The 27,265-nt window shown below is 41.3% G+C and overlaps 3 protein-coding genes across 7 annotated transcripts in view; 1 reads left to right on the top strand and 2 right to left on the bottom strand.

Annotated features, from left to right (window-relative positions):
• cbfa2t2 (CBFA2/RUNX1 partner transcriptional co-repressor 2) overlaps positions 1-1,453 on the bottom strand; it is a 40,720-nt gene extending 39,267 nt beyond the window's left edge. The window contains exon 1 of the mRNA XM_085924038.1: positions 1,327-1,453. The gene's annotated coding sequence lies outside the window, so the exon portion shown is untranslated. The remainder of the gene's footprint in view (positions 1-1,326) is intronic.
• On the top strand, positions 1,027-17,587 carry snta1 (syntrophin, alpha 1). Its single transcript, XM_085924039.1, has 8 exons — positions 1,027-1,677; positions 4,867-5,052; positions 14,450-14,639; positions 14,718-14,907; positions 15,177-15,307; positions 15,561-15,757; positions 16,254-16,441; positions 16,561-17,587. The coding sequence occupies exons 1-8, from the start codon at positions 1,395-1,397 to the stop codon at positions 16,651-16,653; spliced, it is 1,458 nt and encodes a 485-aa protein (XP_085780165.1). The 5' UTR covers positions 1,027-1,394; the 3' UTR covers positions 16,654-17,587.
• Positions 17,588-23,364: 5,777 nt separating this feature from the next.
• The window catches only part of tox2 (TOX high mobility group box family member 2), a 62,986-nt gene continuing 59,085 nt past the window's right edge, over positions 23,365-27,265 (bottom strand). For all 5 annotated transcript variants that reach the window (XM_085924763.1, XM_085924767.1, XM_085924764.1 and 2 more), the window contains 3 exons: positions 25,993-26,403; positions 25,591-25,736; positions 23,365-25,320 (listed from right to left, as the gene is read on the bottom strand). In XM_085924763.1, coding sequence (XP_085780889.1) covers positions 25,278-25,320; positions 25,591-25,736; positions 25,993-26,403 — 600 coding nt within the window. In that variant the 3' untranslated portion in view covers positions 23,365-25,277. The remainder of the gene's footprint in view (positions 25,321-25,590; positions 25,737-25,992; positions 26,404-27,265) is intronic.

The following is a 27,265-nucleotide window of genomic DNA, read 5'->3' as shown; positions in this document are numbered from 1 at the left end:
TGTTTTACTACTACAAGACATGCATTAAAATCCCTCATTCAACAACATAGATTTTTTTATTTTTGATCGGTGTTCTAAACTTGAGCAAATGTTGACTGTTGCAACTTTTGCTGTTGTTTCACCTGCTGAGAAACAGATGCAACACCAGCTGGCACTCACACACACACACACACACACACACACACACACACACACACACACACACACACACACACACACACACACACACACACACACACACACACACACACACACACACACACACAAATGCAACACAGAAAAGGACAACAACATCTTCAAAGACTTTTCATGAAGACAAGAATTGGCCCACTAACTACCATAGCAGAGCGAGATTTAGACATGGCAACAATGGTGTCTTTCAGTAATGAAGCATCTCATTGTGCAACTGCTGTAATGTTGGAATTGTCGGTGATGCTCATGATCAATGCATTCATTTTGCAGATTATATGCTATGCCTTTTTTTTTTACATTTTAAATGAGTTTGTGTGTTTTAATACTGTGTCTGTGTTTTAGTTATGTACAAAGGATTGTAAATTTGCCTATTTACAGATTTTATTTTGAGACACATATGAGATGAAACTGGCATTATGGTGCTAAGGAACAGTCTAAGTGAAGTGAGGCACTTTATTTTAGACAAACATATGTAATACTTTGTCGCCATCTTGTGGCCTCCATAAGCCTCTACAGTGCGGTGTAAAACTTTTGGGGAGAATACCAATAACTTTTTTTTTTTTAACAGTGATTGTCCCAATGATCCACCTTTTTTTTTTCTTTACGGTTTTCTTTGGAGGTGTGAGGTGAGTTTTTTTTTCTAATCTAAATATGGCCTTGGCCCAATAAAGGTTGGGAAAGCCTGGCCTAAAGCAATAATGAAAACATCACAGTGAAACAATACTATGTGTGTATCTTAGTGCTGATTAAATTGTGTTTCCACTAACTTTCTTCATTGGCATTTGGGCTGCGGGCAGCTCTTTGGAGCACTTCTGAGGGAATTGCACTTTGTGTTTACGCGCTATGTGAGCGAGCAAGAAGCACTTCATTTGAACTGGCTTGTGTTACAGTAAGTGTGCAATGGTGTCACTCTCAATTAGCTTTAATTCTTACTACTCCGTGGATAAGCCTCTTTGGAGGACAACATACTGCGAGGGCGTGCAACTGTGCATGAGGGAGCTGTGTGAGCATGCATGCGTGCGTGCGTGCGTGCGCGCGTAAATGTGTGTGTGTGTGTGTGTGTGTGTGTGTGTGTGTGTGTGTGTGTGTGTGTGTGTGTGTGTGTGTGTGTGTGTGTGTGTGTGTGCCCCCTACCCCAGCCCTCCATATCGCTCCACAGGACCGCCAGCCCCGTCTAGAGTTATTCCAGGAATGCGAAGAACATGGCGGCCGCGATGAAGGCGCAGAAAACCGGACTGCTGGAGCTCCGGGTGACCGTGGATCGCTGGATCCGGGTGCTGGCCACGCTCACCGAGGACACGCTGACGGTCAACCCCGGCGAGGGTGCCGACGAGACGGCCAAACCCAATCCGAATCCTGCAGGGGCGATCAACGGAGACCCCCCTAATCTCAGCTCATGTCCCGTCCCGGAGACCATCACCAATGTGAAGCGCACGGTGCGAGTTACCAAGCAAGACGTCGGAGGACTCGGGATTAGTATTAAAGGTGAGATCAACTTTTTCCTAATGGGGCTCAAATGTGGAGTCGCAGCGCCATTCAAAACACCGCGAGCTGAGTTTCAACTTTTTCCTCACTGAGCGTGCAAAAAAACTTGATTGGTAACTTTTAAATGCAATGTCGCTGGTGTTTCGAATGGAAGCAGATCAATTATAGAATGTCTCAACGAACTTGTTGTGTGGTCCAAAAGTTGACAGCCGTCATGCTTTCTTTACCTCAGCGGGGAGTCCGGTGAGTGTCATTAGGAAACGTTTGTAAGAAAAAAAAAAAAAAAAAAAAAGTGTGCCGCGTAGACTCTAGGGTGTTTAAGAAAAAAAAACCTCATAAGGTAAATTGTGTATTTTAATTTTAAAACATATATATTCGGCACGATGGCATTAAGTGCATGATTTTTTTTTTTTGCAGACACTGGTGTATGCTATTTGGCTGAAGAAAAAAAGCTATGAATTGAAAACAAACTCTGTACAGTAAATTATTTTATACATTAAGCCATTCATTTGATTTGCTTAACATGTTAACAATATAGTTATACATTATTTCTCCTATTTGTTTTTGTTTGACTATAGTAAGAGAAGAGATTTGAAGATTTGATGTTATGTTTATTCATTCATTTCTGCATGAACTACTTTTTGGCTTAATCTGTATAGACAGGTCAAAACAGTAGCCACCAATCTGTACAGATTATCTTTATCAAATATCTACAGGATTTGAATGAAATATATGAAATATATGAAATATGACTATAAAATTGGCCCAAGGAGACAATCTTGCATTGTTCCCACATCTAAAATCAGGCTTACATAAGTGATGTGTGGCGGCTGTTGGAAAGTCTTTTGCAATCCTGTTTACAAGACCTCAGATGGCATCTCGGTTGTTGGGCAGTTAAAGTTTTGTAAATAACATGGATAGAGATCATGCTGTGGTTGGATTTTAGAAATGCAAACAAGGTTTAAAAGTAGTTTCGACTGTATTTGTTTGTTGAATGTTTTTATTAAAGCTTGAATGTCATACTTTTACCCTCCATTAAATTGCCAATTGATTCCCATAGTCTCCATTAAAAGTTTCCAGTTTGGAAAAAAAAAAAAAAAAATCCCCATTTAACCTCTCATGGACATTGATTGAGAATTTCATGGAACTTTCCACCCTTTAAGCAAGAATGCCAAGCGGGAGGGCTGTAGCTTCTTCTTTCACATTTGTGACAGATGACAGAACCTAACAAAGGCACACAACTGGTTTTGCTTTCACACTGTGTTCTGGAACAAGAAAAATAGATGTGTGGTGCTATATTTTATGCCTTTCAATCAATCAGATAATTATATGCATGATGTCAACAACGGACGTTTGACGTTTGACTTGGCTTTCTTATTTCAGGTGCCTTTGTCATGGTAGTTTCTAGGGATGCTAGCTCAGAATGCAGGAAAACTGCCAGGTTGAGTTGCCCGTGCGATGCAGAAAAAAGGCACCGGCGTCAGCTTTTCTAGACAGAGCAAAAGGTTCTTGTATCTTTTTTTAGTCTGCAGTATGCACATGATGACAAGACATTGTTGCTCCTCATTATTGCTGATGCGAACGTGGTCGTTTTAGCACCCTGACAACAATGGCGCCTCTAATGGCAAAAACTCTTCTGTCCGTAGGTGACTTGTAGAGCCACAGGTCTTATTATTAAAACAAAATAATTGCTGGCACCCTGCTGGCTTGATGTTGTTGTTACAATGTGGCTTGGATGGTAACCAAAGATGAAGATGGGTGAGAGGCAACACAAAGCAAAAGAGAAAAGGATAAGTGGCGAGATGTTGGACTAGCGACAGTGAACAGCTGAAAGGAGCAGCCAAGCCGTCATTTGTCATTGGTCAGAGACGAAAGCTATGTATCAGGGAGTCAACCGCCTGTGTTAATTTTAGGGAGCCCACCCTGGCTTTTAGAAAAGCGTGGAGGCAGTCAACCTTCACTCTGGTCTGTCTAATTTAAGCAGAGAGCAAAGTTCCAGGTCTCCAGACAGTGTCCGGTCAGATTGAAGCCTTGTTGCCGTGGGCCTGGGTTTAGCCTTTTTTTTTTTTTTCTTCAGCTAGTCCTTTCTCTTTTATATAACGCAAGACTTAATGATGGAAGCTGCTGTTTCTCTTAGAGAAACCAAGATTTTGCATCAATATGAAAATCAACATCAGACATTACAATTTCTGATATTAAAAGACTGTCAAAAAAGTCACCCCAAGTAACATTAAAGCCACTAATCCCCAAAATAATGACATATAATTACAATAACAAAGTTGATGCAAAATGTGTCTTCGCGGGCCACATAAAATGACGTGGTGGGCCGTATCTGGCCCCCGAGCCTCGAGTTTGATACCCACAACCTGAGACTATCCAGTTCTATTTTTCATTATTCCAAATTCAAACAAATTGAAGGGCATGAAACTTATGAAATGAAAAAAAAACCCTTGCTACTACTAATACACCTGTGTCACCATTTGCGTCACTACAACCCTCCGCAGCTTGGAGGTGCAGCCGTGTTCGTGACATATGAAGACACGGCGGGATGATGAAGGAATATGCGAGGATTAAGTGTTAGGCTGCCAGTTATGGGTAGAAATAATAATTGGACACTCACTGTAGCATTCCTTTATAGATTTAATCGTATAAGACAAAAGGCAGTATTTTCATTTCTGAACCCTCCCAATGACACAACTGCATTAGCATTGATGTTGTTATTTTTAGAAATATATATAAATAAGCAGCAAGTATTGACTGACTCTGCTCCTCTGGGCATTACCTCATTTCTAATACTTACATGCAGCAAGTCTGATGCCAGGGAGGTCAAAAGCCAGGAAAGCCATTCTGTCCAAAACTCGATTGGGAATGTGCTTGGCTTGCACGGGAGGAGCCAGGTCGTTGACTCCTAAGTCCCGCGTGGAGCAAACCTGCGCGAGACGTATTTAAAATTAATTGAATGTCATATTGTCTTTTATAATAGATAATCACGGGCTGGCTGCGAGATCAAGAGTTCAACTGCCAGCTGACATTATTGACCACCATGTTTGCATAATATGTCAGTTATATCTTCCGACTGGGAATGTCCGTTATCTATCGTTTACATTGTGTTGTAAGAGTTAAAAAAAAACGGAACTTTTCCTCCCGTCAGACTCTTGCAAAGCAAATGACGAGATTCATATCGTGCAGGTGGGAAGGAGAACAAGATGCCCATTCTCATCTCCAAGATTTTTAAGGGCTTGGCCGCCGACCAAACAGAGGCGCTTTATGTGGGCGACGCCATATTGTCTGTCAACGGCTGCGACTTACGGGAGGCCACGCACGACGAGGCCGTGCAGGCCCTGAAGAAAACTGGCAAAGAAGTCATCCTTGAAGGTGAGACGTTTCCACACTCACAAAATTTACGCAAGCACTTCAGACGTACAACAAGAAAACCAAAGTTCTTTTTCTGACCTTGATTGAATAGATTTTCCATAATTCTAGTTAAGGATCATGTGGGATAATTTATGTTAAATCATACTTCGATCACACTTGATGGATTTAAATAATGAGCGTCTGTGAAACCAGACCCAAAGAACGATACAGAATATCAATGCAGAGATGACATTTCTGATATCAAGTACGGCGCTCCACTTCAACAAAACACCCGCTAGGCCCCAAAGAATGTTTAGTGAGAATCAGCAGGGTTTTTTATTTGTTTGTTTTGGGGGTTTTTTTTTTCCATCCTTTTTGCTGCCAGAACTCATGGAGTGAGGTTTGAAATGGAATTGAAAAGTGACACACTTTGCAGAATTTTAAGTAGAAGATCAAACAAAGAAGGGACTCAACTATTTATGAATTCTCCGTCATTCTCCAAACTTTTTCTAGAACTTTTATGTCCGATTGTAGATGACTTTTTTCTCTTCAAACAAAGCAACTATTTCTAGTTCATCTTGTAACTTCATTGAGGTTGCAAATTCTTGCCGTTTTGACTGTGGTAACATTTGATTTGCCATCAGGCAAATTTTGTTGACTTGAGCCAGAGAAGCAAGGCTGCGGACAGGAGAGCTCAGCACTTCTGCTTTACTTGTCCACACTCAAGCAGAAAAGCGTTAATAGCAGACAAGCGGTGCCGCTCTGTGATCCATCACGTCAGGAATCCTTTTAGCCCCCCCCCCTTCAATAGAGCAGCAATGAACCCAAAGAGACCAGGACACTCAGAAAGTGTGCACTGGTGCGCTCGACGGTATTTTTTAACAGTGCAAACTTCTTTTCGCTTGATTTACATGTGATACTCGGTCTGGTAAGAGAAGATTTATTTATGTGTGCAAGAGTAAGATTGAATCGGAAATGCCATTCCATCTCTTCCATGCCACTCAAAAAAAAAATCTCTATATTTTTTTGACTATCCTACTCTATGTGGGTGGAGGATGGTGTCAGACCTCTAATAATAATAGATCTATAAAAAGTGGGTTCAAGGGCCTATTGATCATTGCTTAGTTTTAATTTGTTTTGATTTTACATAAAAATCCACATACTTAACTATTTTCCTACATTTGTATGACCGGTAAAAATGTTATCCCTAGAGGTGTCAAAATAAATCGATTAATTGACAACAACTCAATTATCAAGTCCAGCGCTCCACTTGTTGAAATCTTCTGATTTCAGGCTCTCAAACATAATAATTCTGTGATTTCTCTAGTTGTTTATGAGATTTATCTTTTTTTTTTACTCAAACCACTAGCTTTATATGAATACAGAGTTCAAATGTAAAATCCTCCCCAAATGTCTCACCATGAATAGGAAAGTGTGTGTGTTGTCAATTGGACTTTCTGAAAGAAAATCAAACCCGCAACTGTTCCATGCTGTCAGGTGCCCTCTTGCCCTCTGAGTTGCCCTCTCTTCCTGTCTGACTTCACATCAAGATGTGATGGAATAATCAATGTGTCTGCGCGAGCGTGTGCGTGTGTGTGTATGTGAGAGGAACAGTAAACACCTGAGAGGGTCAGATAAATATAAAAGACCAGATGAAACCATAAATCTCCAGCTGCCTTCATTTCCTCCCAGTTATATTTACAATTTTGCGTGTGTGCGCGTGAGAAATCTTTTTGTTTATAAGAATAATAAATGACTCTGGCTTGATTATATTGTACTTTAAATGTTGAAACAGGTTGAATTGTAAACCTTGAAATCAGTCTGACTTAACTTTTGAAAACTTTGCTCCAGAGTCACAACGATGAAATGGAACAATAGTGTCAGACCGTGACCTTATTGTTGGTTTCACTTCCCCACAGTGCGTGTTTCACCTTCCTGCCAAATTAGTTTCCGTTGTCTAGCGGTTTGTATTTTCAAACACAGCAGCTGCACCAAAATGCATTGTTATATCAAACATCTTCACGCAATGGTGGCTGTGGACTTTAGCTTACCCCCAAGTTACTTGTGCGGAGTTTGCTTTGTTGCTTCTCTCTGCCAGGACATTTCTGGACACAGCTGGTTCTCTCTCCCATGTTCTTTTCATCACTGATCCTCACACACACCCACACACACACACACACATATGGATTAAGCGGACTTAGTTATAGAAGCACAGCAGTGGAAGTTCTTCCATTGTTGTAGTAACTTTTACTGGCTGGCTGGGAACGTGTTTTAGATGTTATGTCAGCCGCATCGGGCCGTCCAGTCTGTGCAATAGCAATTACGCCGCCGCTGCTCGCGGTGGAATCTTCAATGCCTCAATGACATCATCTATCGTCGAATGCTTTTGGGAAAATCGTTTTAAAGCCAAGGGAAGGGGGAAAAAAAAAAGTTCTGACTCAGAAAGTCATACAGTTTGGTGTTCAACCAAAACATTCTGGAAAAGATTAAATTGATTTTTAGGAGTTGAATGCCATTGTGCGAAAATTCTTTCACACGGCACTAAAGGGAACTGACGTCCCTCCCGCTCGTGGTCATTTGTGGCTATTCAGGCAGTCCTCTAAAAACTGGATCGTCTTTTTGTGCATATTGGCGCTGGTGTGTTCTTTGGCTCTTGTCTTTGGCTAATTGAGCAAATTCAATCAGTGGCAGAGGCTTTGTGTGAGAGAAAACAACCCAATTGTTTGGTCACTTTCGGGGGAAGACTGCACGAGAAGACAAATGGCGCCTTTGTTGCATCCCAAGTCCTTGGCCTTGAGCCATGTTCTGCTGGATTTGACTATGCTGACGGTGTCATATCACGAAACAGATGGACGCAAACAAAACCGCACCGACTGTGGTCATTAAGCGCATAAATACCAGTTTACAAGCGTGTGAAAATTCCATGTGCGCAAGCTTTGATGTGTTTAGCCAATGCCTGGGGTGCGATTAGATTTTGAGGACGTTCATCTGTGCCTGTGACGCTTTGTCAGCACTCTCAACAGGCACTAACGCCAAATCTAATCTCTCGCTGTCTGTTTCTTTGCCACACACCCGCATCCGATCTTTTGACTGCCTGCAATATAGCTATTCTGGAACGACTGAAAATAGTCTGACAATTATTGTCCAGTGAAATTACAGTTTTTCTTTCTTGGCTGTTTATTACAAGTTGGTCTGTTTCACCTTACGCTCTTGCCGTTCTGTTGTCAGCCAACGAGTAACTGGCAATGCATCGAGCGCCGCCGTATTTTTTTTTGTTGGTCAAATTCCAGCTTCATTATATAATTAAGAATATTATCCATTCCAAGAAACTAGAGTACAGTTTGTCTAAATGTGATCTTCTGTACGCTGATGTCAGGCTGATTCATAATTTTTGGGCCAGGTTGCCAATTAGCCGGACGGCAAGTGAGATTTTCTTGAATTTACAACTTCTATATGCGTGTAGACTCCTCAGGTGGATGTCTCCAGGGTAACGCCATGTTAGAAATATGAACATGCACATAAGCTTGTGGATCAGTAACACCATTGATTGCCCTCAAGGTTATTAATATGAACAGCTTGTGGTTAAACTTTGAGACATCACGTCGGCTTATAGATCAAAAGTGTAGCTATGACGTCGTTTGGCATTTAGCCATTCTGCTTCTGGATTGGACTGAATGAATTTTAGTCTGACTCAGAAAGCACATTTTTTTGTTTAATAGCCAGATAGAATCCCTCAGGATGCATGGCTTCATTTTTGCTGAGGATTTCTTTAATTAAGAAAAGTGACCAGCAGGCTACCGAGTCACTCTTCAAAATGAACACATTTCACTTTGATTCCTGGGGTTATATTTTTATGTGCCGTTGAAAATGGCTTATTAATTTGACGAATGTCATGTGACGTGAATGGCAGTTAAACTTCCAAAGTTGAAATTACGACTATGTGCCTTGTCACAAAATGACAAAGTTGGCATGATCAGCTACTGGTGCACTTTCAATCTTTTTTTTTTCGGACAGATATTCACAAAATAAATTCACAGTTGACATCCAGACATTGAAACATTTTAGTTAGAAATTGTTAACTAATTAACAGCCAGCTGCTAACCTGAGCAACACTGAGTCAGCCATATCACTCACCAGACCAGGCCCCACCTATTAAAATTCAAACACGCTGTAGTAAATATTATAGTAAAATGTAAGGATGGTGACAAAAATAACACTTGCACCTCACATGCACATCTTATTGATTTAAAAACGCCCAAATCATTTTTTTTATCATAACGTCCTTTTTATACCAATTAAAAATGTGATAAAAATGAACAATTGTAGGTCAACTAGAGATTTCACTGTGGTTTCCTTGTATTAAAAATCCAACTCCAGTTCTGGGCCAAGTCTACGTGTGGTTTTATCCCTGCTGCGAAAGCTCTGACCCTCTGGACACAAAGCTCGGTTCTTCTTTTGGCTCTGCTGGCCCGTGAGCAAATTGCGCTTACGCACAGCAAGGGGATGGATTATCTCGCAAAATAACAAAGCTTGATCAAATCGCAACTCTTGCCCGCAGGGCCATCTTCGCGTGTAGCGTGACGTTTGCTTAGCGGGAGCCCTTGTGAACCCCGCTGGCTTTTCCAGGGCCCCCGATAAATTAGCGGCCAGGCCTTTGTCACGGTGGACTCGACTGAACAATCTCACTGCTTGATACAGGAGGACATACTGTGTTTGTGTGCGTGTGTGGACTTCATCTCGACTCTCCAGAATATTGGAGAAGTCAGCAGCATGACCTCCTTTACACTCGCCTCTCGTCTTCAGGCCAGGCCCTGTTCAAGTTTGCTTCACTTTCACTTTGTGGAATTAGTATAATGAACTCTCCTGACGCCGCGTGCAAAGTAATCACATCGACGCTTTGGCAGAATGTGAATGAGTTTACGAGTCGGATTCTCCATCTACCTTCGCCGTGATCTTAATGAGATGGGCTGTGGAAATAATGAACTTATCTAAATCATTCAGGAGAGGAGAAGCCTTCGAGAGATGACTGACAATACCTGAATGGAGCACACCTTAAGCGGGCGAACACACTGGCAGCGCGTTATTTATTAACTGTGTATGTTTGCTCACAGTGTGGAGGCATTACTGCTCTTGGATGTTGCACAAGCCAGTTCAATAAAGCCCAAATGCTTTCTTTGCTGCACAGTTTGTCTTTGAATATCCATTGGGTAAATATTACAACACAGCCACACAGATACTATTTCTTAGCCCAGGTACGGTGTTGCACATGTGTTAGCATTAAGCTAGCAGCATCATGTACTGCACACGCTCATAACTTGGAAAAGACTTTTAATACCTTCTGTTAAGAACCCAAACAGAGCTTCCCTCCCAAGATTCAAAGATCTTGTAGTGTAGGAGATGTACATTATCACTTCAATGTAGTTAGCAGAAAAGTAATCGCCTATCTTCTTCTACAACTATTCTTTGTTTGTCTTTTTCCAGGCTTCAAGAAATGAGATTTGGCATCAAATAGTTTGAAAGTCGGATTGTAGCATCGTCCAATCAGAGCATTAATTTCCTGCCTTTGTAAGTAAGATAAGCAAACTATCTTTAGAAATCACATTTTGGGAAGCGGTCCAAGAATCTCCACGCAAGCCTTACGTTGGAATCATGGCGTGCACGTGCTGCATCTTTGAAATATTTGCGCTTTGTTGTAAGAACTCCACTTTTTCTTTATTGCAGCCACTAATAGCTTGTTTTACCTCAATTGAACCGAGTAAACAGAATAGGCTAAGGCAAACGCTTGTGATCTACTGCGTCGTTTTGGCCCGAGATATCGTTTCTTTTTTTTGTCTCGTTGCTGCTGTAACATTGGGACATTGTTTTCCTGGCATGCTTTCCAGAGACAACCGCATGCTTCTGAGGTCGCTGGCTGAGCAATGACATTCCAGCCGTTCCCACGGTTACCAGTAGAGCAGGAGGAATGGCTGAACTTTTCGAAAATTTTCTTACAATACCATTTAAACCTTTCAATGACAAACGCTTGATTGCCAGATGCTTGTCAACCTTTGGTTTTTTTTTTGCATTTCAAATAATAAATGGAAATAATTGGATATTAATTTTTGACATTAATGTCTCACTGCTGACTTGCTTAATAATTACTTATTAAACTGCTGAGTATGTTTTGGGTCAGGGGGCATAGTTGTTCCCGTTTGATTTAATCAGAGAAGAACCAAGTGAGACAAGCAAAAAAAATGCTGCCCAGATATAGCACAGTTCTTGTTGAGTAAAGATAAAAGAATAACTCTAAAGTATTCTTTTTGTATAACTCTGAAGTATTCTTTTTGAAAAAACACTCTACGATTCTTCTGCTTTGTGCTTGTTCGTTCAAAAATATGAAAAGCTCTTTTAGCTTGTCCATATCGTCTGAACATTTATGGAAATTGTATTACTTCAAATGCATTTGGGGACAAAACTGCATATTTTATGGGCTGGAATTTTTTTTTATTTTAGCCTTTCACTTGTGTGATATTGCATTTATGTAACAATAGATTTGAATATTTTAGTCAGATTTTTATTTCATAATTTATCCTGCAAATTTTAGCCATTTACAAGGGTAGACATGGTTTCCTCTTTTTTAATTGCCAGCCACTTTACGGGTGAAAGACTGCCTCCCACAGACCTAGGTGGAATAACTTGAATTGAAAGTCTAACTTTTATTTGTGTCAGAAATTCAACTCAACTGTTGACATATGTGCTCAACTAGGAGGTCCTAGTCTGACATTTATTTTAGATTCTTTTTTAATGTGCTCCTTGTGTGCTCTTGTTTTTATTTTCATTTTGCTGCCCTGACACAAAGGCGGAACCAAACTTTGTGATCACACATTCTTTCATGCACTGATGACATTTATCAAGTTAAAGTAGCAGGCGGTATTTATTCTGTCATGTTGTCAGCTGTGATTGACAGTTTTGGTGGGGGTATTGATCGAATGTGTCTATAATTATAATTCAAAAGCAAATCATTTAGTGGTACTTTTCCATTGCGGCTAGCATTTTGGAAGTGGTTCTTTGGCTATTTGGAAACTCTCCTGGCAGTTGAGAGACATAAAAGCTTTATGGGGGGGAAAAAAAAATGTTTAAAGTGAGTTGGCTGAAAATGTCTGGTCAGGATTTGTCAAGGAAAGCTTAGAGGGGGATTCTGTGGAAGAAGCAAGTCGCACACACACACACACACACACACACACACACACACACACACACACACACACACACACACACACACACACACACACACACACACACACACACACACACACACACACAAAAGCTGTATGAAAAAGTGGTCTCACTGGCTGCCAGATAAGCTGAAGTAATAACAGTGCCATCTCAGCTAATTTTAGCTTCTGTATTGAATGTGCCGCCCATGGAATTCATGGCAACATTTCTGGCTAAGCTTTACTAGAAGTACTACATGTTTTTTTTTTTTATTATTCTCTTACTTTCAATTTCCTCTCCTTTTTCTGGCTCACTTTTCCCATTTTCATTCCTTTACTCCTCCATAATCCTCTATCCGCAAACCCTTTTTTTTTCCATCCACAATTCTTTTAGCTAGCTTTTTGTGGAATCCATCACTGTCTTTGTGAAAATAGAGCTGTATCAAATTTTCCGTACAACGAAACGTCACAAAACGCACGACCGACCTTGCCTCCTTGTTGCTACTTCTTTCCAACTAACTCGATTTTGCTGTAGTTGGATAAGTGAACCTTGTTACATTTTGACAAACATCACCAATCAAGGTAGTCGTCTTGATGTCTGGCTTAATGGCGCCATCACCTACTAGAGGAATGTAAATCCACCCGAACTGCCTCTTTGTGTAAATCAAAAATCACTTAAACCCGTGTTTAACCTCATACATTAAATCCGAGTGGTTATCGTGGACGATGTTGGCTGCCGAACACAGCAAACATCCATCGTTTAGTACCGGGGCATATTGACAGAAGGTCATTTCTGAGACACTAAGTACACAAGTTGATAGCTACTTGAGAAATGTGGCAGGTACCTGTTAGTCTTCTGCCACTTACTAACTCGGAGGGCCTTGCACTGTGTAGTTGAGACAAGAAATCATGGCAAAAAAGTAACTTCAATACGTTTTTATTAAAATAACTTTCACATCTCCAGAGATCATTGCCGTCACTACAGTTGTTCAATTCAAAATGAGGTTTTACATGACACATTTCTTCCAAGAACATTTTGGTTGAATTCGAACCGTCCGACTTCGTATAATATTCAAACCAGTTGTTTTCAATTCATTTCCGGGAGTGCCAGGTATTAACGTTCACTCTGACTGGTTGGGGGCAGCGACGCAATTCGAACTGTTGTCCTTTCATGCCAAAGACAACACATAAAGTTGGACCTTGCACATGATAACACAACTTGCCTAGCCTTACTTGTCTGTAGTATGAAGACATTTCTTCTGTGAATGAATTGACTTTTCTAAAGCAGTGATCAGCCAAGACACTCGAGCTACTCCTTCATTTCAAAGCCAAATGAATCTGTTGTCGACTTTTGCCCTGCAACTCAATTTTCTTTTTTTTTCTTTTTTTTTTAAACAAAATAGCTGCTTGGTTGACTGAGCGGCAGGAATGTCATCTATTTTGGGAACGGTGGAAGCCCCCCTCGCTCGCACTCGTTGTCCCATCCCGAGGTTCTTTCGCTTAGAGCTATATGACTCTTTATCCTCAGCAAGACGAGAGCACTTCTTCACACTTCTTGAGTGAAACCAGATCCCTACCTTCAGTCTTCCGATTTAGTCCTCGGGGCTATTTTTACTTTGTGCCAAACTCATACCGCAGACTTTGGCCTGCTGCGCCAGAGCTCACTCTGCGTGTGTTGTACATGTGTTGGTGTTATGGTTAAGAAGTCAAAGATGCCGCGGGTTCAGAATAACTTTAAATAACTCTTGTGAAGAATCCTGTATGTAAAAATAAAGAATAGAATGGTATGTTGGGATAAACTACATCACACATTTTCAATTGAGGTAAACATGGAATAAATAGAAGGTTCCAAAATAAGTACTCTTGGTGAAAGCCAGCCTCAAGACCTCATGGGAAAATCTGTGCAAATAACACATTGAATTTATAGAGCTACGGCCAATGCCCACCAAGTGTAGTTATGGCCTCGATTTTGCCTGTAATTACGGATACACAGAGGCCACTTGTCTTCACTGTCAGTAATGCTGAGAAGTTCTTAGATGGGCAATTTCCTTTTTGAACAATCCCGCTGGTGACAGCTGGAAACTAAGGGTTGGAATCGGAAAATAGCTCATGATGGCATATTCCTTTTTTTTTTTGCCCGTCATACCGATCATAGTGATTTTACGATAAGCGTTATGTGAACTACAGTTTTTGAAAGAGCCGCTATGTTGCTCATTGTGTTTCAGTCAAGTACATCAAGGAGATGTCAGCCTTCTTCAAGAGCTCGGGATCCCCTGGCGGAGCTCTCCCGTGGGACTCGCCTCCCCCGACGCCTCAGAAGGACCAGTTGTCCGCTGAGGCCAAGGAACCCCGCAGCATCTCCTTGAAAATGTGCCAGGTATCCCGCAAACAATGCCCTCCTGACACAGAAAACAGGTACGCAGGCACTTCACTCTGTGTGGTCAGCTTTGATCGGAGGGGTTAGAGTCAAGGTCCTTCATCTCTTCCTGGCAGGTACTTCGAGGTAATTTCGCCCAACAGGAGGAACTCTGTGTTTCTGCGGGCCAAAGACCCAGCCATGGCCCAGTCCTGGTACAACGCCATCCAGGCCGGTGCTGCCAACCTTTTACCACATGTCAAGGAGGAGATGAAGCGATTGCAGCCGGGTATGGAAGTCAAACACTTGGGATGGATTGTTGAACAGGTAAGGATCTATCTGCTACCAACGAGGTTTTGTTGGGCGGACATTTTGTTTGTTAGTTCCTATTTCATAGAACATATCTTTCATTCCTTCGCTTTGGGAGTAAAATACCTTTCTGATTTTAAAAAGGGGGGGAAAAAAGGGAAATACATTTCAACTTTGAATGCAGGAAGTGGACATTTATGATTCATGTTGATTATTTGACAGATGCGATTGTCGTCACCGTGCCTGCTGATCCCTTAAGAAGCTGTCAACATATTTGATGTGTGCAGGCGGTGCAGGGACCGGAGAGGCCCGTCCTCGCTGTGCTGACCGACCGGGAACTGCTTCTTTACCCCGCCTTGCCCGAAAGCAAAGACGCCATCAGCAACCCCACTAAGAGTCACCCTCTCATCACCACCAGGTATAAATATATAAATACGTAAAGTGCGCACTTACAGTATATACATAATAGTTAACAACAGTAAGTGTATGAGCATCAGGCATTTGGTGAATACAGTTTTGTGTTAAAGTAGGCACACTCTCACTCTTTCCATGTCTGCCTCAGCAGATGTTTCATTTGGAAAACAAGGGTGACACCAGAATTTGTGAGTCATATGGTTCCACCCTTTTTATACTTTTAACCCTGTTATGTCCTCTCGACATGTCTGCCTTAGGCTGGTCCACTCCGGCCCAGGGAAAACCTCTCCCCTCCTAGAATCCGAGCTTTCATTTGGCCTACGTACGGGCACCAAGCAAGGTGTGGAGACCCACGTGTTCCGAGTGGACTCCCCTAAGGAGCTGTCGGCGTGGACTCACCTGCTGGTCGACGGCTGTCACAATGCCGCCGAGCTTATCAAGGAGGTCACGACAGGTAACTATGTCGTTGAATGCGCTTACAAATAAAATGTATATTACTAACTATTGTTCAACCAATCATGAGATTATTACCTATCATACAAGCATAAAATGAAGTGAACCATGAAAACATAATGACTCCCTTCATGATTACTTTTGAGTCAAAATGATCCATAACGTGTTTGCTTTTAACACAGCCCACATGCCCACTCGGGAGACATCAACAACCATCTGGCGTCAGGAATCATTCATCGAGATAATGACGTCAAGAGTTGTTTACATTATATATCCAAGAATAATAAAAGGGCCAAGATTGAGAGTAAAAGTTAACTCACTAATTTCCTTGGTTTTAAGTGGTTATGAAGTAGATAGTCCTGGATAAAGTTTTATTTAATACACAGTACAATAATGAAATTTTACTTTTATTGTCCCAAGGTGACCTCTAGTGGTCATATGAGGTAGCGCAGCAATAATTGTCGATCCAATAACACAATGTACCCCTCCCATGGTAGCCTGCAGCTGGAACGGAAAGGAGTGCACCCTAGGTGTTCACATCGACGAGGGCTTCACGCTATTCACCGAAGAGCTGGGTGTGCGTAAGAGCGTCCTGCTGCAACATCCCTTCGAGCGTTTGAGGATGTCGTCGGACGACGGCGTACGCATGATGTTCCTTGACTTCGGAGGGCCTGAGGCCGAAATTGTGAGTCAAGTATTTCCTCGCATCCTATATTGGTGTTTCTTTACTCAAGTTAAGAAAGTACCAGTAGCGACTATTACAAAGTTTGATTTTGAAAACTAAGTGCTCCCTTTTGTCCTCAGCAACTGGACCTTAATTCTTGCCCCAAGACGCTGGTATTCATCATCCACTCATTTCTGTCTGCCAAGGTCAAGCGACTCGGCCTCCTGGCGTGATGACGTCCGTAAAGTTTGTATTAAGAATATTTGATGAATTGACAAAAAGCAACAACCCAGACCGTTATGAGAGCAGCAAGTGATGACTAAACCTCCTGTCCTCTCTTCCGGCTCGTCCTGGTCTCTCGTGGAAGACTGGGGGACATTTGGGCGTTGAGGTTTTTTACAAATGCACAGCTCATGAGTCACGCATTGATTATGCAGCAGCCATTTTTTGTAGTTTTGGTAAGCGTCACTTCACCTTGTATTGTATGTGTGCGTCATGAATGTCTTGATGGTTGATGTTGGAGAAACCATTATTTAATTAAAGGAAGACAGGTTTAGCGGATTGATGGGAGACTGATCACTACGTGATCTAAAATGGATGTAAGGATTCATTAAATGCTGAACTTATTGATGTTTAAGTTGCCTTCTCACAAAACACCCTTTTATGACTTTTTCTTTCTGGTTTTATGATAATACTAAATAAGAACTTAATATGTCTTCTTCTCTGTATTTTTTGGATAAACTGTGGCACCACACTGCTCCCCACAGGTTCGTCTTGGTACTAAGAACATAATTGTATTTTTTTTTTCTCGTCACAAAAAAGGAGAAAATGGATGCATTGAGTTGGAGGGTCTTTTGCATTAGAAAAAAATCTGTTAAAATGTTAAAAATTGGTGTGTGACACCTGCTTAAGCTATGTCTCTATTCTGCATTCATGGCCTTATAATTAACATTTAATCATTTATTTAATCACTAAAGCACCCAAATGGCCTTCATCACAAAGTACTCGCACAAACAATGAAACGTCGCATTAAACTTGTATTCCTGTGTCAATGTTCTCCAAAATAAAATGTCTATTCTTATTTAAACAAGCAAAGGTGTGCCTTTTAAGGGTTGTTTGTACATAAACATGTAATAAACTTTGGTAACTTTTAACATACATTGCTCTACTGTGTCCTTTTTTGCATTCGCATATATCACACGTGTGGGTAATATTTCTGCAAATTATTGACTTTCGAAAGTGTTGAAAATGAAATTATTTTTCACTTGCCATTTTGGGCGTCGGGATTTTGGCAATATGAGGATTCCGCTTGATGCCAGTGATATGTTCTGTAAGAAAAATGAGTTATTAGAGCAACTCCCTGAGTCACCTACACCGCCCACTAGTGGTCAAGGTAGGCACACCAGAAACATTACTGAATTGATTTGCAGCATCACATCAGGATAGTATTTCTTTGCATTCAATTTAATCATGACTTTAATGCACGATATTATTGGGTCCTATTTGAACCTACGTAAAAACAAACATAATTTTAATTTGGCGGGGGTGCTGAAACGGATTAGTGGTAGTTGCACTGATTTCAGTGACAAAAGATGACTTGAGCTACTTTACAATAATTGCCATGCAAAGTGTTCCAATTTTGACATTAATGCCATTTTGTCACCCTGTATGTATCTCACAATGCGACCTTTGACTGATGGAATACATTGTTTGGACCTGGCAACTAATGCGATACTGGTAAGCTTTAATGGCTCATCTCATCATCGTAAACAAGCAAACAGAAGTGCCTGTTGTGCGGCCTTTATTCAACGGAGGGGGGCGTTTATGACATGCAAACATGCGTGCGATGATGATGATGGTAGGCCACATAAGTCAGTGGGGTGTGTGATGGAGGCAATTAGGCCTGCTGCTTGCCAACTGTTCTCCCTCTTACATGCTTTTACTGCAACAAGGATGCGTTATCAGCATGGAGCAGATACTGTGTGTGTGTCTGTGTGCACGAGTGCATGTGTAGCAGCATAATGCGAGCTGCGCATATATCAAAACAATCACATTTGATCACATCTACTCCCCCCCTTCCTTTCTGCTCACTCTCTTGTTGCATTGTTACCGTGGCAACGGCAGGGGTGCTCTCACATTGGCTTTTGCTGAACTCTGGTGAAATTGGCAATCAGCCTGTCAGATCTGCTGGGGAGAGAGTGTGTGTATTGTGTGTGTGTGTGTGTGGGGGTGGGGGGTGGGGGGGTATTTTGATGAACTAGGAGCAGTGGAGACAATGTTGGGATGGGAGAGGAATGTGAAACAAGGTGCAGGGGGGAAAAAAACTAGAAATCTATTAACGGTGTGGGAATTGCAGGCATTTAATAGATTTTTAAAAATGAATAAATGAGCAGAATATAAATCATTTTGTAACTCGAAAAGAAGGTTTAAGGACTATGTTTACATTCTTTTATTCTGGATGTTTTATTTTATTTATTGTATTTCTATTCCAGTATTTGTATTTTTTCCATTTCATTTTCAGTATTTTACTCATAAGGCCGACGGGTGGCACTCGTGCGCCGCGTGAGACGCATGTCAGTGTGTGTTGGGAGTCACTAGGGGTCTCTGTGATTCCATTGAGAGGAAGCACAAAGAAAGACATGACTCTTTCTTCAAGTGGAAGTACAGCGAGGATTGTTGGTGCGGGTGGGGGGGTTAACGCTTAAGATTTGATTGGAGCTGACCTAATTCCGAACAGGACATCCTACAATATCCAATATTCCCCCCCCCCCCCTCCTTTCTTTTCTCTCTTTAACACAAAAGGACTAGAGCGAATAAAAAGGCAGAGAGATTAATACCAAAGCATGGGATGAGCAATTCATATTCCAATTCAAAGAGCATGTTATCTATTTTTTCCACCCATGCATGCACGCACACACACACACACACACACACACGCACGCACGCACGCACGCACGCACGCACGCACGCACGCACGCACGCACGCACGCACGCACGCACGCACGCACGCACGCACGCACACACACACACACACACACACACACACACACACACACACACACACACACACACACACACACACACACACACTAGCATTAGTTTTTCCTTCAAAGCAGGATTGTGGGGAACTTTCCAGGAACAACAATGGAGGTAGCATTTAAGAGCAGGTGGAACGTAAGCGAGGTGCACATTCACCATCACCTTCTCCAAAAAGTGTGTCAAATGTGTGGATGGGATCAAGCACAGGGGGAAAAACGGGAAAAAAGGCATCAAATGAAAGCTGAGGCTAACTTTCTGTCACCCTTCCCTCCCCCAATCTCCCTCACAGAATCACTGACAAAAAGACTGGAGCTTGCCATTTTTGCCTGTCCCTCCACGAGCCTATTCCTGAGGATTGTTGCTACTCCTGTGTGTCTTATGGAAACGGCTTGTTAAATATGCCAAAGTAAATTGTATTTTTGCACAAGTAAGCTCCTTGGAAATATTCCATCAGGGCACCCCAGTACCCCACCCCACCCCCTTCTAAATGTAGTTATGAATTTTAAAGTAGACTTGTATTACTGCAGGAGAGAGGTGCAGTGTGATCGGAATACTGAACACAAAACACCAGATTGGAATTCCTTGTTCTTGGTTGGGCTTTAGGAGAAGGGGGGGGGGGGAGGCTGTCAACATGGAAAGTGGAGGAAGAAAAAGGGCAGAGGTCACTATTGGCTCCCGGGATGACAAGAACACTATTTTGCTGTTCTTACTTCCGACAAGGAAGCAAAGCTTTACCGTTATTAGTGTGTAACTGCAGACAGTGGTGTCCAGTTTTTGCTTCAGTTCAGTACACAGAGGGCTGCCCCTTCTGGTGTGCCCGCCTTGACCATTTGGGGGCAGTACAATACCAACATATGTATAAATATACTGTACATGGAGGTAAAAAAGACAGTCATGATTGCATAAACGCCGGGTTCCGTTTAACTCATTCAGTTGTGGTCTAAATAAAGTGGAACAGCAATCCATTTGTCTGAATTCCTTGTTTTAGCATCACACGTGAGGGAGGAGTGATGCTTTATACTTGTTTTGAGGTAACACGTAACAAAATAAATTGAACAGGTCTTGTAAACAAGCACTGCAGTCAAGCTACGAAGTAAGTTAATGGTAGCGCTGGCGAGACGCAAACGAATGCATTTAATACATTGTGTTCCCCAAGAATAATACAGCACCTTCCATAAATTAATCTGATACAACGACTCAAAATACACCCACAAGAAGTGAAAACAGTGCACAGCTCCACAATCAACAGAAATATTGACGCCAATGCTATGAACGTCTTTCAAACAACCAGTGCAGTCAAGCTACGAAGTAAGCTAATGCTATCGCTAGCGACAAGCTAACGAATGAATTTAACAAATTATTGTGTTCCCCAAGGATAAAACAGCACCTTGAGTTGTGTGGATTGAAGTCCCTCCGGGTAATAAAGATGGCGGAAACCGTTCGGCCACACCCATTTACCTGGTTTGGTAGTCCCGCCCCGTTTGGCCACACCCATTTACCTGCTTTGGTAGTCCCGCCCCGTTTGGCCACACCCATTTACCTGGTTTGGTTGTCCCGCCCCAACGGATATTATGTCATAGATAAAATATGTAATAGAAAACAAAGAAATTTAACGGAGTAAAAATTATCCCCCAAACAGATCATAAAAGTATCTCTGCAGCACTTGGAGGGATAGATTACACTTTTCTACAATCTTGGCGACTCCAAATACACAATAAAATGAATATAAAAGTAAAAAAAAGAAAGTGGATTTTCCATGATACATCAATTGTTTTTAACTTTAATTTGTGTCAATAAATGATTAAAAAGAAGCAACCAAAAATAAAAAAAATAAAGTGTGGAGACGTTTTAAAGGGGCAAAGCAAAGCCTATTTTACGTTTCTCATACTTTCATCCTTACGTAATTTTGCATAACCATAACAACATTGAAATGTATTCACTCTTTGCTTTATGTTTCTATCCCGGGCTATTCACCAGCATATGCTCCCCTGTGAGTTGCCTCGTCAATACATATGCACGGCCTTAATTGTTCGCCTTGGTAATTAGACAGCAGTTCTGTTCTTTTTGGCTCAGGTGTATTTTGAAAAAGGCCTTCTTTTGTCTTTGCTTTCTGGGTTTTTGGCAGCTTCTGATAATTTAGATGGAGAGAGAGGGGTGAAGAACAGAGGCCCATCTCAATGTGAATGGCTTATTAATAGAGCTGCTCTCAGGCAAACAGATGGCAGGTGCCAAACACAAACACAGAAAATCACACACGCCACCCACCGTAATTCAATTAGACAGGAATAGACATTCCTCACTGTCGTTTTCATTCATTTGATTAATCCGCAAATCAAATCAAAATGTGACCAAAAATAAATATATAATAGAAAAATAAAAATGGGCCTCTCCAGAATGTTTGACAGCGACAAACACAGAAACAAAGTCGGCGTGGGTGCGAGAGGAAAACGGGATTTCAGTCATTAGCGGCGAGCAGTTAACGAATGCAATTAGCGCACTAATGAGCGATTGGATAGGTTTGAATTGATGCTGATGCTGTCATTAGAAGAGTTTATCAAGGCACCGCTTTGAGTGTTAGTATCAGGGCCGGAAAGAAAATGAATATGTGACGACGGTCAGGTGACAGACAAAACTGCTGACACGCCTTTAATTGCTTACTTCTTGACAAACTTGTGTAGAAAAATGTATCGTGTGAAGCATTTAACACGTGAGCTCTTCTTTTTGTTACTTTCCCACAGTGTCGTAGACTTGAACAGATCTGACTCATCACTTTATGCTAAGGCGAAAACCTTGAGGGTCCATCATTTTCATTTTTACACAGACCGACACCACAGCACCTGGTGGTTTCGACTCTGGTTTTTGTCACTCGATTTATCGCCCACCACTATGTGAGACTTGTGGCCAGAGTTCTCAAGCACAATTGACCATATTTCCCATTTCCACTGAAATTACTTTGAGACGATGTTACAGCTGCAGACCACAAATGACAAAGACATAGATGAGAAAAGAGGTCAATTTAGATACAGAAGCAAGTCATTGTGGATTAGAGTAGAAGATGAAAAATATTTCATTCACATTTTTGGAGTTTTACATTAACTAATAAATTAATATTAAATATGAATGTACTTAAAAATAAATTATTTTATTAAGTCCAACATTTTTTTTATGTACAGGTATACTTCTTTAATGTTGTGAAACAAATAATAATAATAAATAATAATACATCTACTTTCCACATTGCACGCAGGGCTCAAATAAGAAACTTGACGATATTGAAGTTGCCACGTAGCACGTGAAGGAGGTTACATCAAATGAGGAGATGTGAAACCGCAAAAGTTCTTTGAGCCTCGCGTGTTACATCCTGTCCTGTGGTACATTTTGTCACCCGCTCGACATGAGATGCAACTGCAACAAATGCTGCAAAATTATATTAAGCATCATATTTTTCAAATGTGTTGCCACATGATTAGTTTTATCTTTGCATGAAATGGACAATGTGAGCTTTGTTCAAAACTTTGAGTACAACTTGTTTTCTTGTCAAAGTTACCAATATTTCTCTCTGCATGACGTGTTCACTGCAGCGGCATCAAAGTCGCAAATGGAACAGTTTTGCCTGCTGCAGTCCTTCAAGGTGACACCCACGTGAACAAGAACTTTTTTTTTTCTCTCTCCTCACATTTCAAATGAGGAGAAACACACTCAAGTGATTTGCAACATTTTATATCGTTTGACCTCTATTGGAGGAAACAAATGCAGTTCAATGACAGATAACAGATCCTGCATATTCTATTACAAAACATTGAAGGCCAATTACACTTCAGTGTGTCACAACAAAACGGCTGACTATATACCGTAATCAAATAGATTCAAAGAGTGGATAAATGAAAAGATGTCAGGCAACATGGTCACTTTTCAACATTTTTATTATTATCATCATCTTCAAAATGCAACTTGGGAAAATAAAAAGCGTTGTGACACAAGAGATGCTGCAGAAAAAGAAATAAGAAAGTCGAGCTTAGGGCAGACCTCATGTCAGGGAGCGTGAAAAATTAAATCAAAACAAACTCAAATAAAAATAAAAACATGTAAATACAATGAAATGAACAAAAAAACTAAAGCAAAAAACAAATCAAATTAAAATGAGATATTGCAACACAAAAAAAACAAAAAAATAGAACAATTAAATAAAAACTGATAAAACAAAACCAAACAGTACAAAATAAAAATACAAAAAAAGATAAACCTTAAAACAAAAATAAAGCTAATAAAATACCACAAAACTATTAAAAGAAAATGTGAAATACAAAATAAAACCTTAAAACAGAACAGAAAAAAATAAAAAATATATAAAACTAACACAAAAAGTAAAATAAAACAAAATAAGACCATAGAACACAAAAGCAAAATAAAAACGAAATTAAACTTTTTTTTAAAACATAGGGGAAAGTCATTACATTTTTTCATGAATAAAATGTATTTGGGCGATGGGCAAGTGGTAAAACAAAGAAGTTGACCATTTAAAATATTTATAATTACTGACTTTACAAATAATTTATTGACAATTGTCTTATTTGTCTTGACTTTTTTTTGTACAACTTAAAATGGTCAGGCGAGTTTTTTCTGTAAAATTTATTTCATGTCCATCACACAGGAGGTAAAAAAATATCAACACAACCAGAAACCAATAAAAAAAAGTCAAAAAAAATATTTTAAAGTCTAAAACTGACGTCACAGAGGGGACAAAATTATATTTTTCATATGACTTACTAGAGGCAATGTTTTATTAGGTTATTATTATTATTAATTTTATTTTTTATGTCCTTGCATGTCATGAAATGTGTGTTGAATCCAGCCTAAAGAAAGTAAACACACGCAAATGCGCCCTCAATGACTGACACAAATTTTTTTTTTAAAGACGAAGAACCCTACGTGAACTTCCATATTTGATCCCATAAAAGTTGTATTTACAATCACACTGTGTGACAGCTCATTGGACCTCCATGGGTCTTTAATATTTAAATATAAGAACTGAAAAAAAGGACACATGATATTTTTTTGTAACTCTTTGCGGGCCCTTAAAGGAGACATATCATGTATCTTCCCGAATACCGAATAGGTTAGGAAAGAACCCTTTAGTGTGTAAGGGTGCTAATGCTATTCTGCTACGTCATTGGTCGAGAAATTTAATGTGGAGGTTATGCAAATTAGCCACTTTGTGACATCACAGTGGGGCAGATGTGTCTATGGGCTCGCTCAGGCACATTGTCAAATATACAATTAAGACTCACTTTGTCATTTCATTTCTCACTTAATGGGTGGACAGGCACTCCAGAGAGCCAACTATCTGTATACAAACATGAACAATTCAAACATGGCCACAATATGTCCCCTTTAAGCAAATGCAAACGTCAAAGTGGGAGTAAATATTTTCTGAGAGCAGAAGTGGTGTGGGGGGGGGGGGGGGGTAAAGCAAGGCAGAAATAAATAAAACGAGTAACAACAACGACAACAACAAGAACAAAGTTTCTCCAATTAAAGCTGGATGGGGTCCCTGAGGGGACAAAAAGGACAAGTGTTCCACAACCTGTCCTCACCAGAAAGGGGGGCCTCATAAGTGCTTATACAGGAAGTCGCCCCTTCCCTACCGCTCAGCTGGTCCCTCTGAAAAAGTCCAACAACGAGAGGAAACGATAGCGTGGAGCGGTGTGTTTGTATGTTTAAGTACACGTATGTACACGTATGTAAGAGAAGAGGGAAGGGAGAGAAGAGATGGTCGGTCGGGCCCATCGATGGCCAATTTTGACGTCCCGGTGGTGGCTCAGGTGAGGTAGAGGGGCTTGTCCCTGCCTATCATGCTGCCGCTGCAAAACACATCACAAGGGCAATAATTGAAGTGATTTGTGATTTTGGGGATCCATACTCTCTACAACTGATTGAGATTAAAAGATTCTAATTACTACTGTATTGGCAATTATAATCCGTTTTCGTTGGGGAGTCAATTATTTGTGGATACACTATGTGGGGACCATTTTATACTGATTATGCAAGAACCCTATTGACTCAAAAGCTGCAAAAATGATAATCCGTTGCATGACCAACTCACAAATGATGAACTTTCCTAAATCACTTACCTGCAGTGGTTGCTGCACTCCCGATTGCAGTATTCCCCGTCCCAATCGTGGCCTGGAGGAACCCCCGGACCTGGACCCCCAGACCCTCCTGGAGACTGCGGTCCCCCAATGCTCTTCTGATACTCCGACTGGAGGTGGGGAAAGCCCTGAAGAAAGAGCAGCTTTATAATTATATACATCTGAAGATATTTTAGTTTTTTGCTTGTTTATTTTTTTACATTAAAGATTGACCGCCCGCCAAAAAATTGGCCAATTTTTGCAGCTTTTTCTCTCAACCAAATACTGTACTATGGGACAAAGCATTATAAAACAATCAAGCGTTCGGTCATTCGTATCAAAACAGGCTGATCGGTTTATCCGAAAATCTGTATTAGCTGAACTCTAATTTTAAGAAGTTGCTACCTGCTGGCCAGGAGGCGGGGAGTGAAGGGAGGCCTGCAGGCCCATCTGGTGAGAGATGATTGGCTGCGACTGGACCTGTTGCATGCGGATTGGCTGGTTGAGCAGCGAGCTCTGGTGCAGGGACAGCTGCTGGTGGGGATGGAGCGGCGGGCTGATCTGGAAGGAGGAGGGCGGTGAGGCACTAATGCTGGGCAGCATCTGCGATTGGCTGAGCGTCTGCGAGAGGGCGTGGCGGGGGGCGTGGCCGGCGTAGCTCTGCAGGTCGGCGAGGGGGAAGGCCCCCGGTCCCAGGTAAGGGGACGAAGGCTGAGGCGGGTGTGGCACGCTGTACAGGGAGGGGTTGGCGGAAAGCATGTGAGGAGACGCTTGGCTTGTTTGGGCATTTTTTGGCTCCACGGGGTCGTTGTATGTCTGCGGAGGACAACAACGACAATCTGATTCTCAGATTTCTTTCTTACCCCTTCTACACAACCCGTTTGAGTTCAAGTCAGTCGATGAGTGCATTGTCTCGACTCTATGGGAGTCAAAACTGTCCTAGTGTGTGATATTGTAACAGCAAAGTTTCAATGGTGTGAAAAGTGCCAGCGTGAGGCGGCGTGCCAGCATAAGGCGACTACGTGCGACCAACAGCACGCTCCATTGTTCCAACAAACAATCACGTCTTTCTGCCAGGACTATTGCTGCTCGCCCCCATTTTCTTCCTTTTCTATACATACAACACCCACATTCACTCACACTCACTGGATGAAACATTAGTATTGTAATATATTTACTTTGCAATAGTTCGGCTTTGTCAGATACTACTGACAATACTGTAACAAAGGTTTTTACTCCTAATAATATGAAATTTAATTGGTAAAAAGGAGATAGTCATTTATGATTAAGTTCATTTTTGTCACGAGGAATAAAGTGAAGCTCTACAACCACACGTGTCAATTTCCTCCAACTTTCCTTCCGTGTGTGTGTGTGTATGACATACAAGCACTCCTTCTCATTAAATGTCAAGCGGGGTTGGAGTGATGTACACCCCTGACTCCTTTCCCTTGGAATAATCAATGCAAACGGATGAAGGGATAGATGGAGAGGTGATAGCAGGGCCAAATGGAAAATGAAATGGTGACTTAAAGGGGAAGTCAGCTAAAACAACAACAACTTTGTAATAATGTGTTCTTTGCAGCGCAATTAGCCCAACTACTCAGTTTTTTTTTTTAATACACCTCAGGGGGCGGCTATTTTGGATAAAAGCAGGTGAATTTGGCTGCTTAACTCACAT

This window comes from Syngnathus leptorhynchus, chromosome 11, assembly GCF_054491065.1.
Source record: "Syngnathus leptorhynchus isolate UIUO chromosome 11, UIUO_Slep, whole genome shotgun sequence".
NCBI lineage: Eukaryota > Metazoa > Chordata > Actinopteri > Syngnathiformes > Syngnathidae > Syngnathus > Syngnathus leptorhynchus.
This window is presented reverse-complemented; position numbering and strand designations above follow the sequence as displayed.

Coding starts and splice junctions, on each gene's coding strand:
- snta1 (XM_085924039.1), top strand. CDS start 1,395: ATGGCGGCCGCGATGAAGGCGCAGAAAACCGGACTGCTGGAGCTCCGG. Junction 1,678..4,866: donor ACTCGGGATTAGTATTAAAG/GTGAGATCAACT, acceptor CATATCGTGCAG/GTGGGAAGGAGAACAAGATG. Junction 14,908..15,176: donor TGGGATGGATTGTTGAACAG/GTAAGGATCTAT, acceptor TGATGTGTGCAG/GCGGTGCAGGGACCGGAGAG.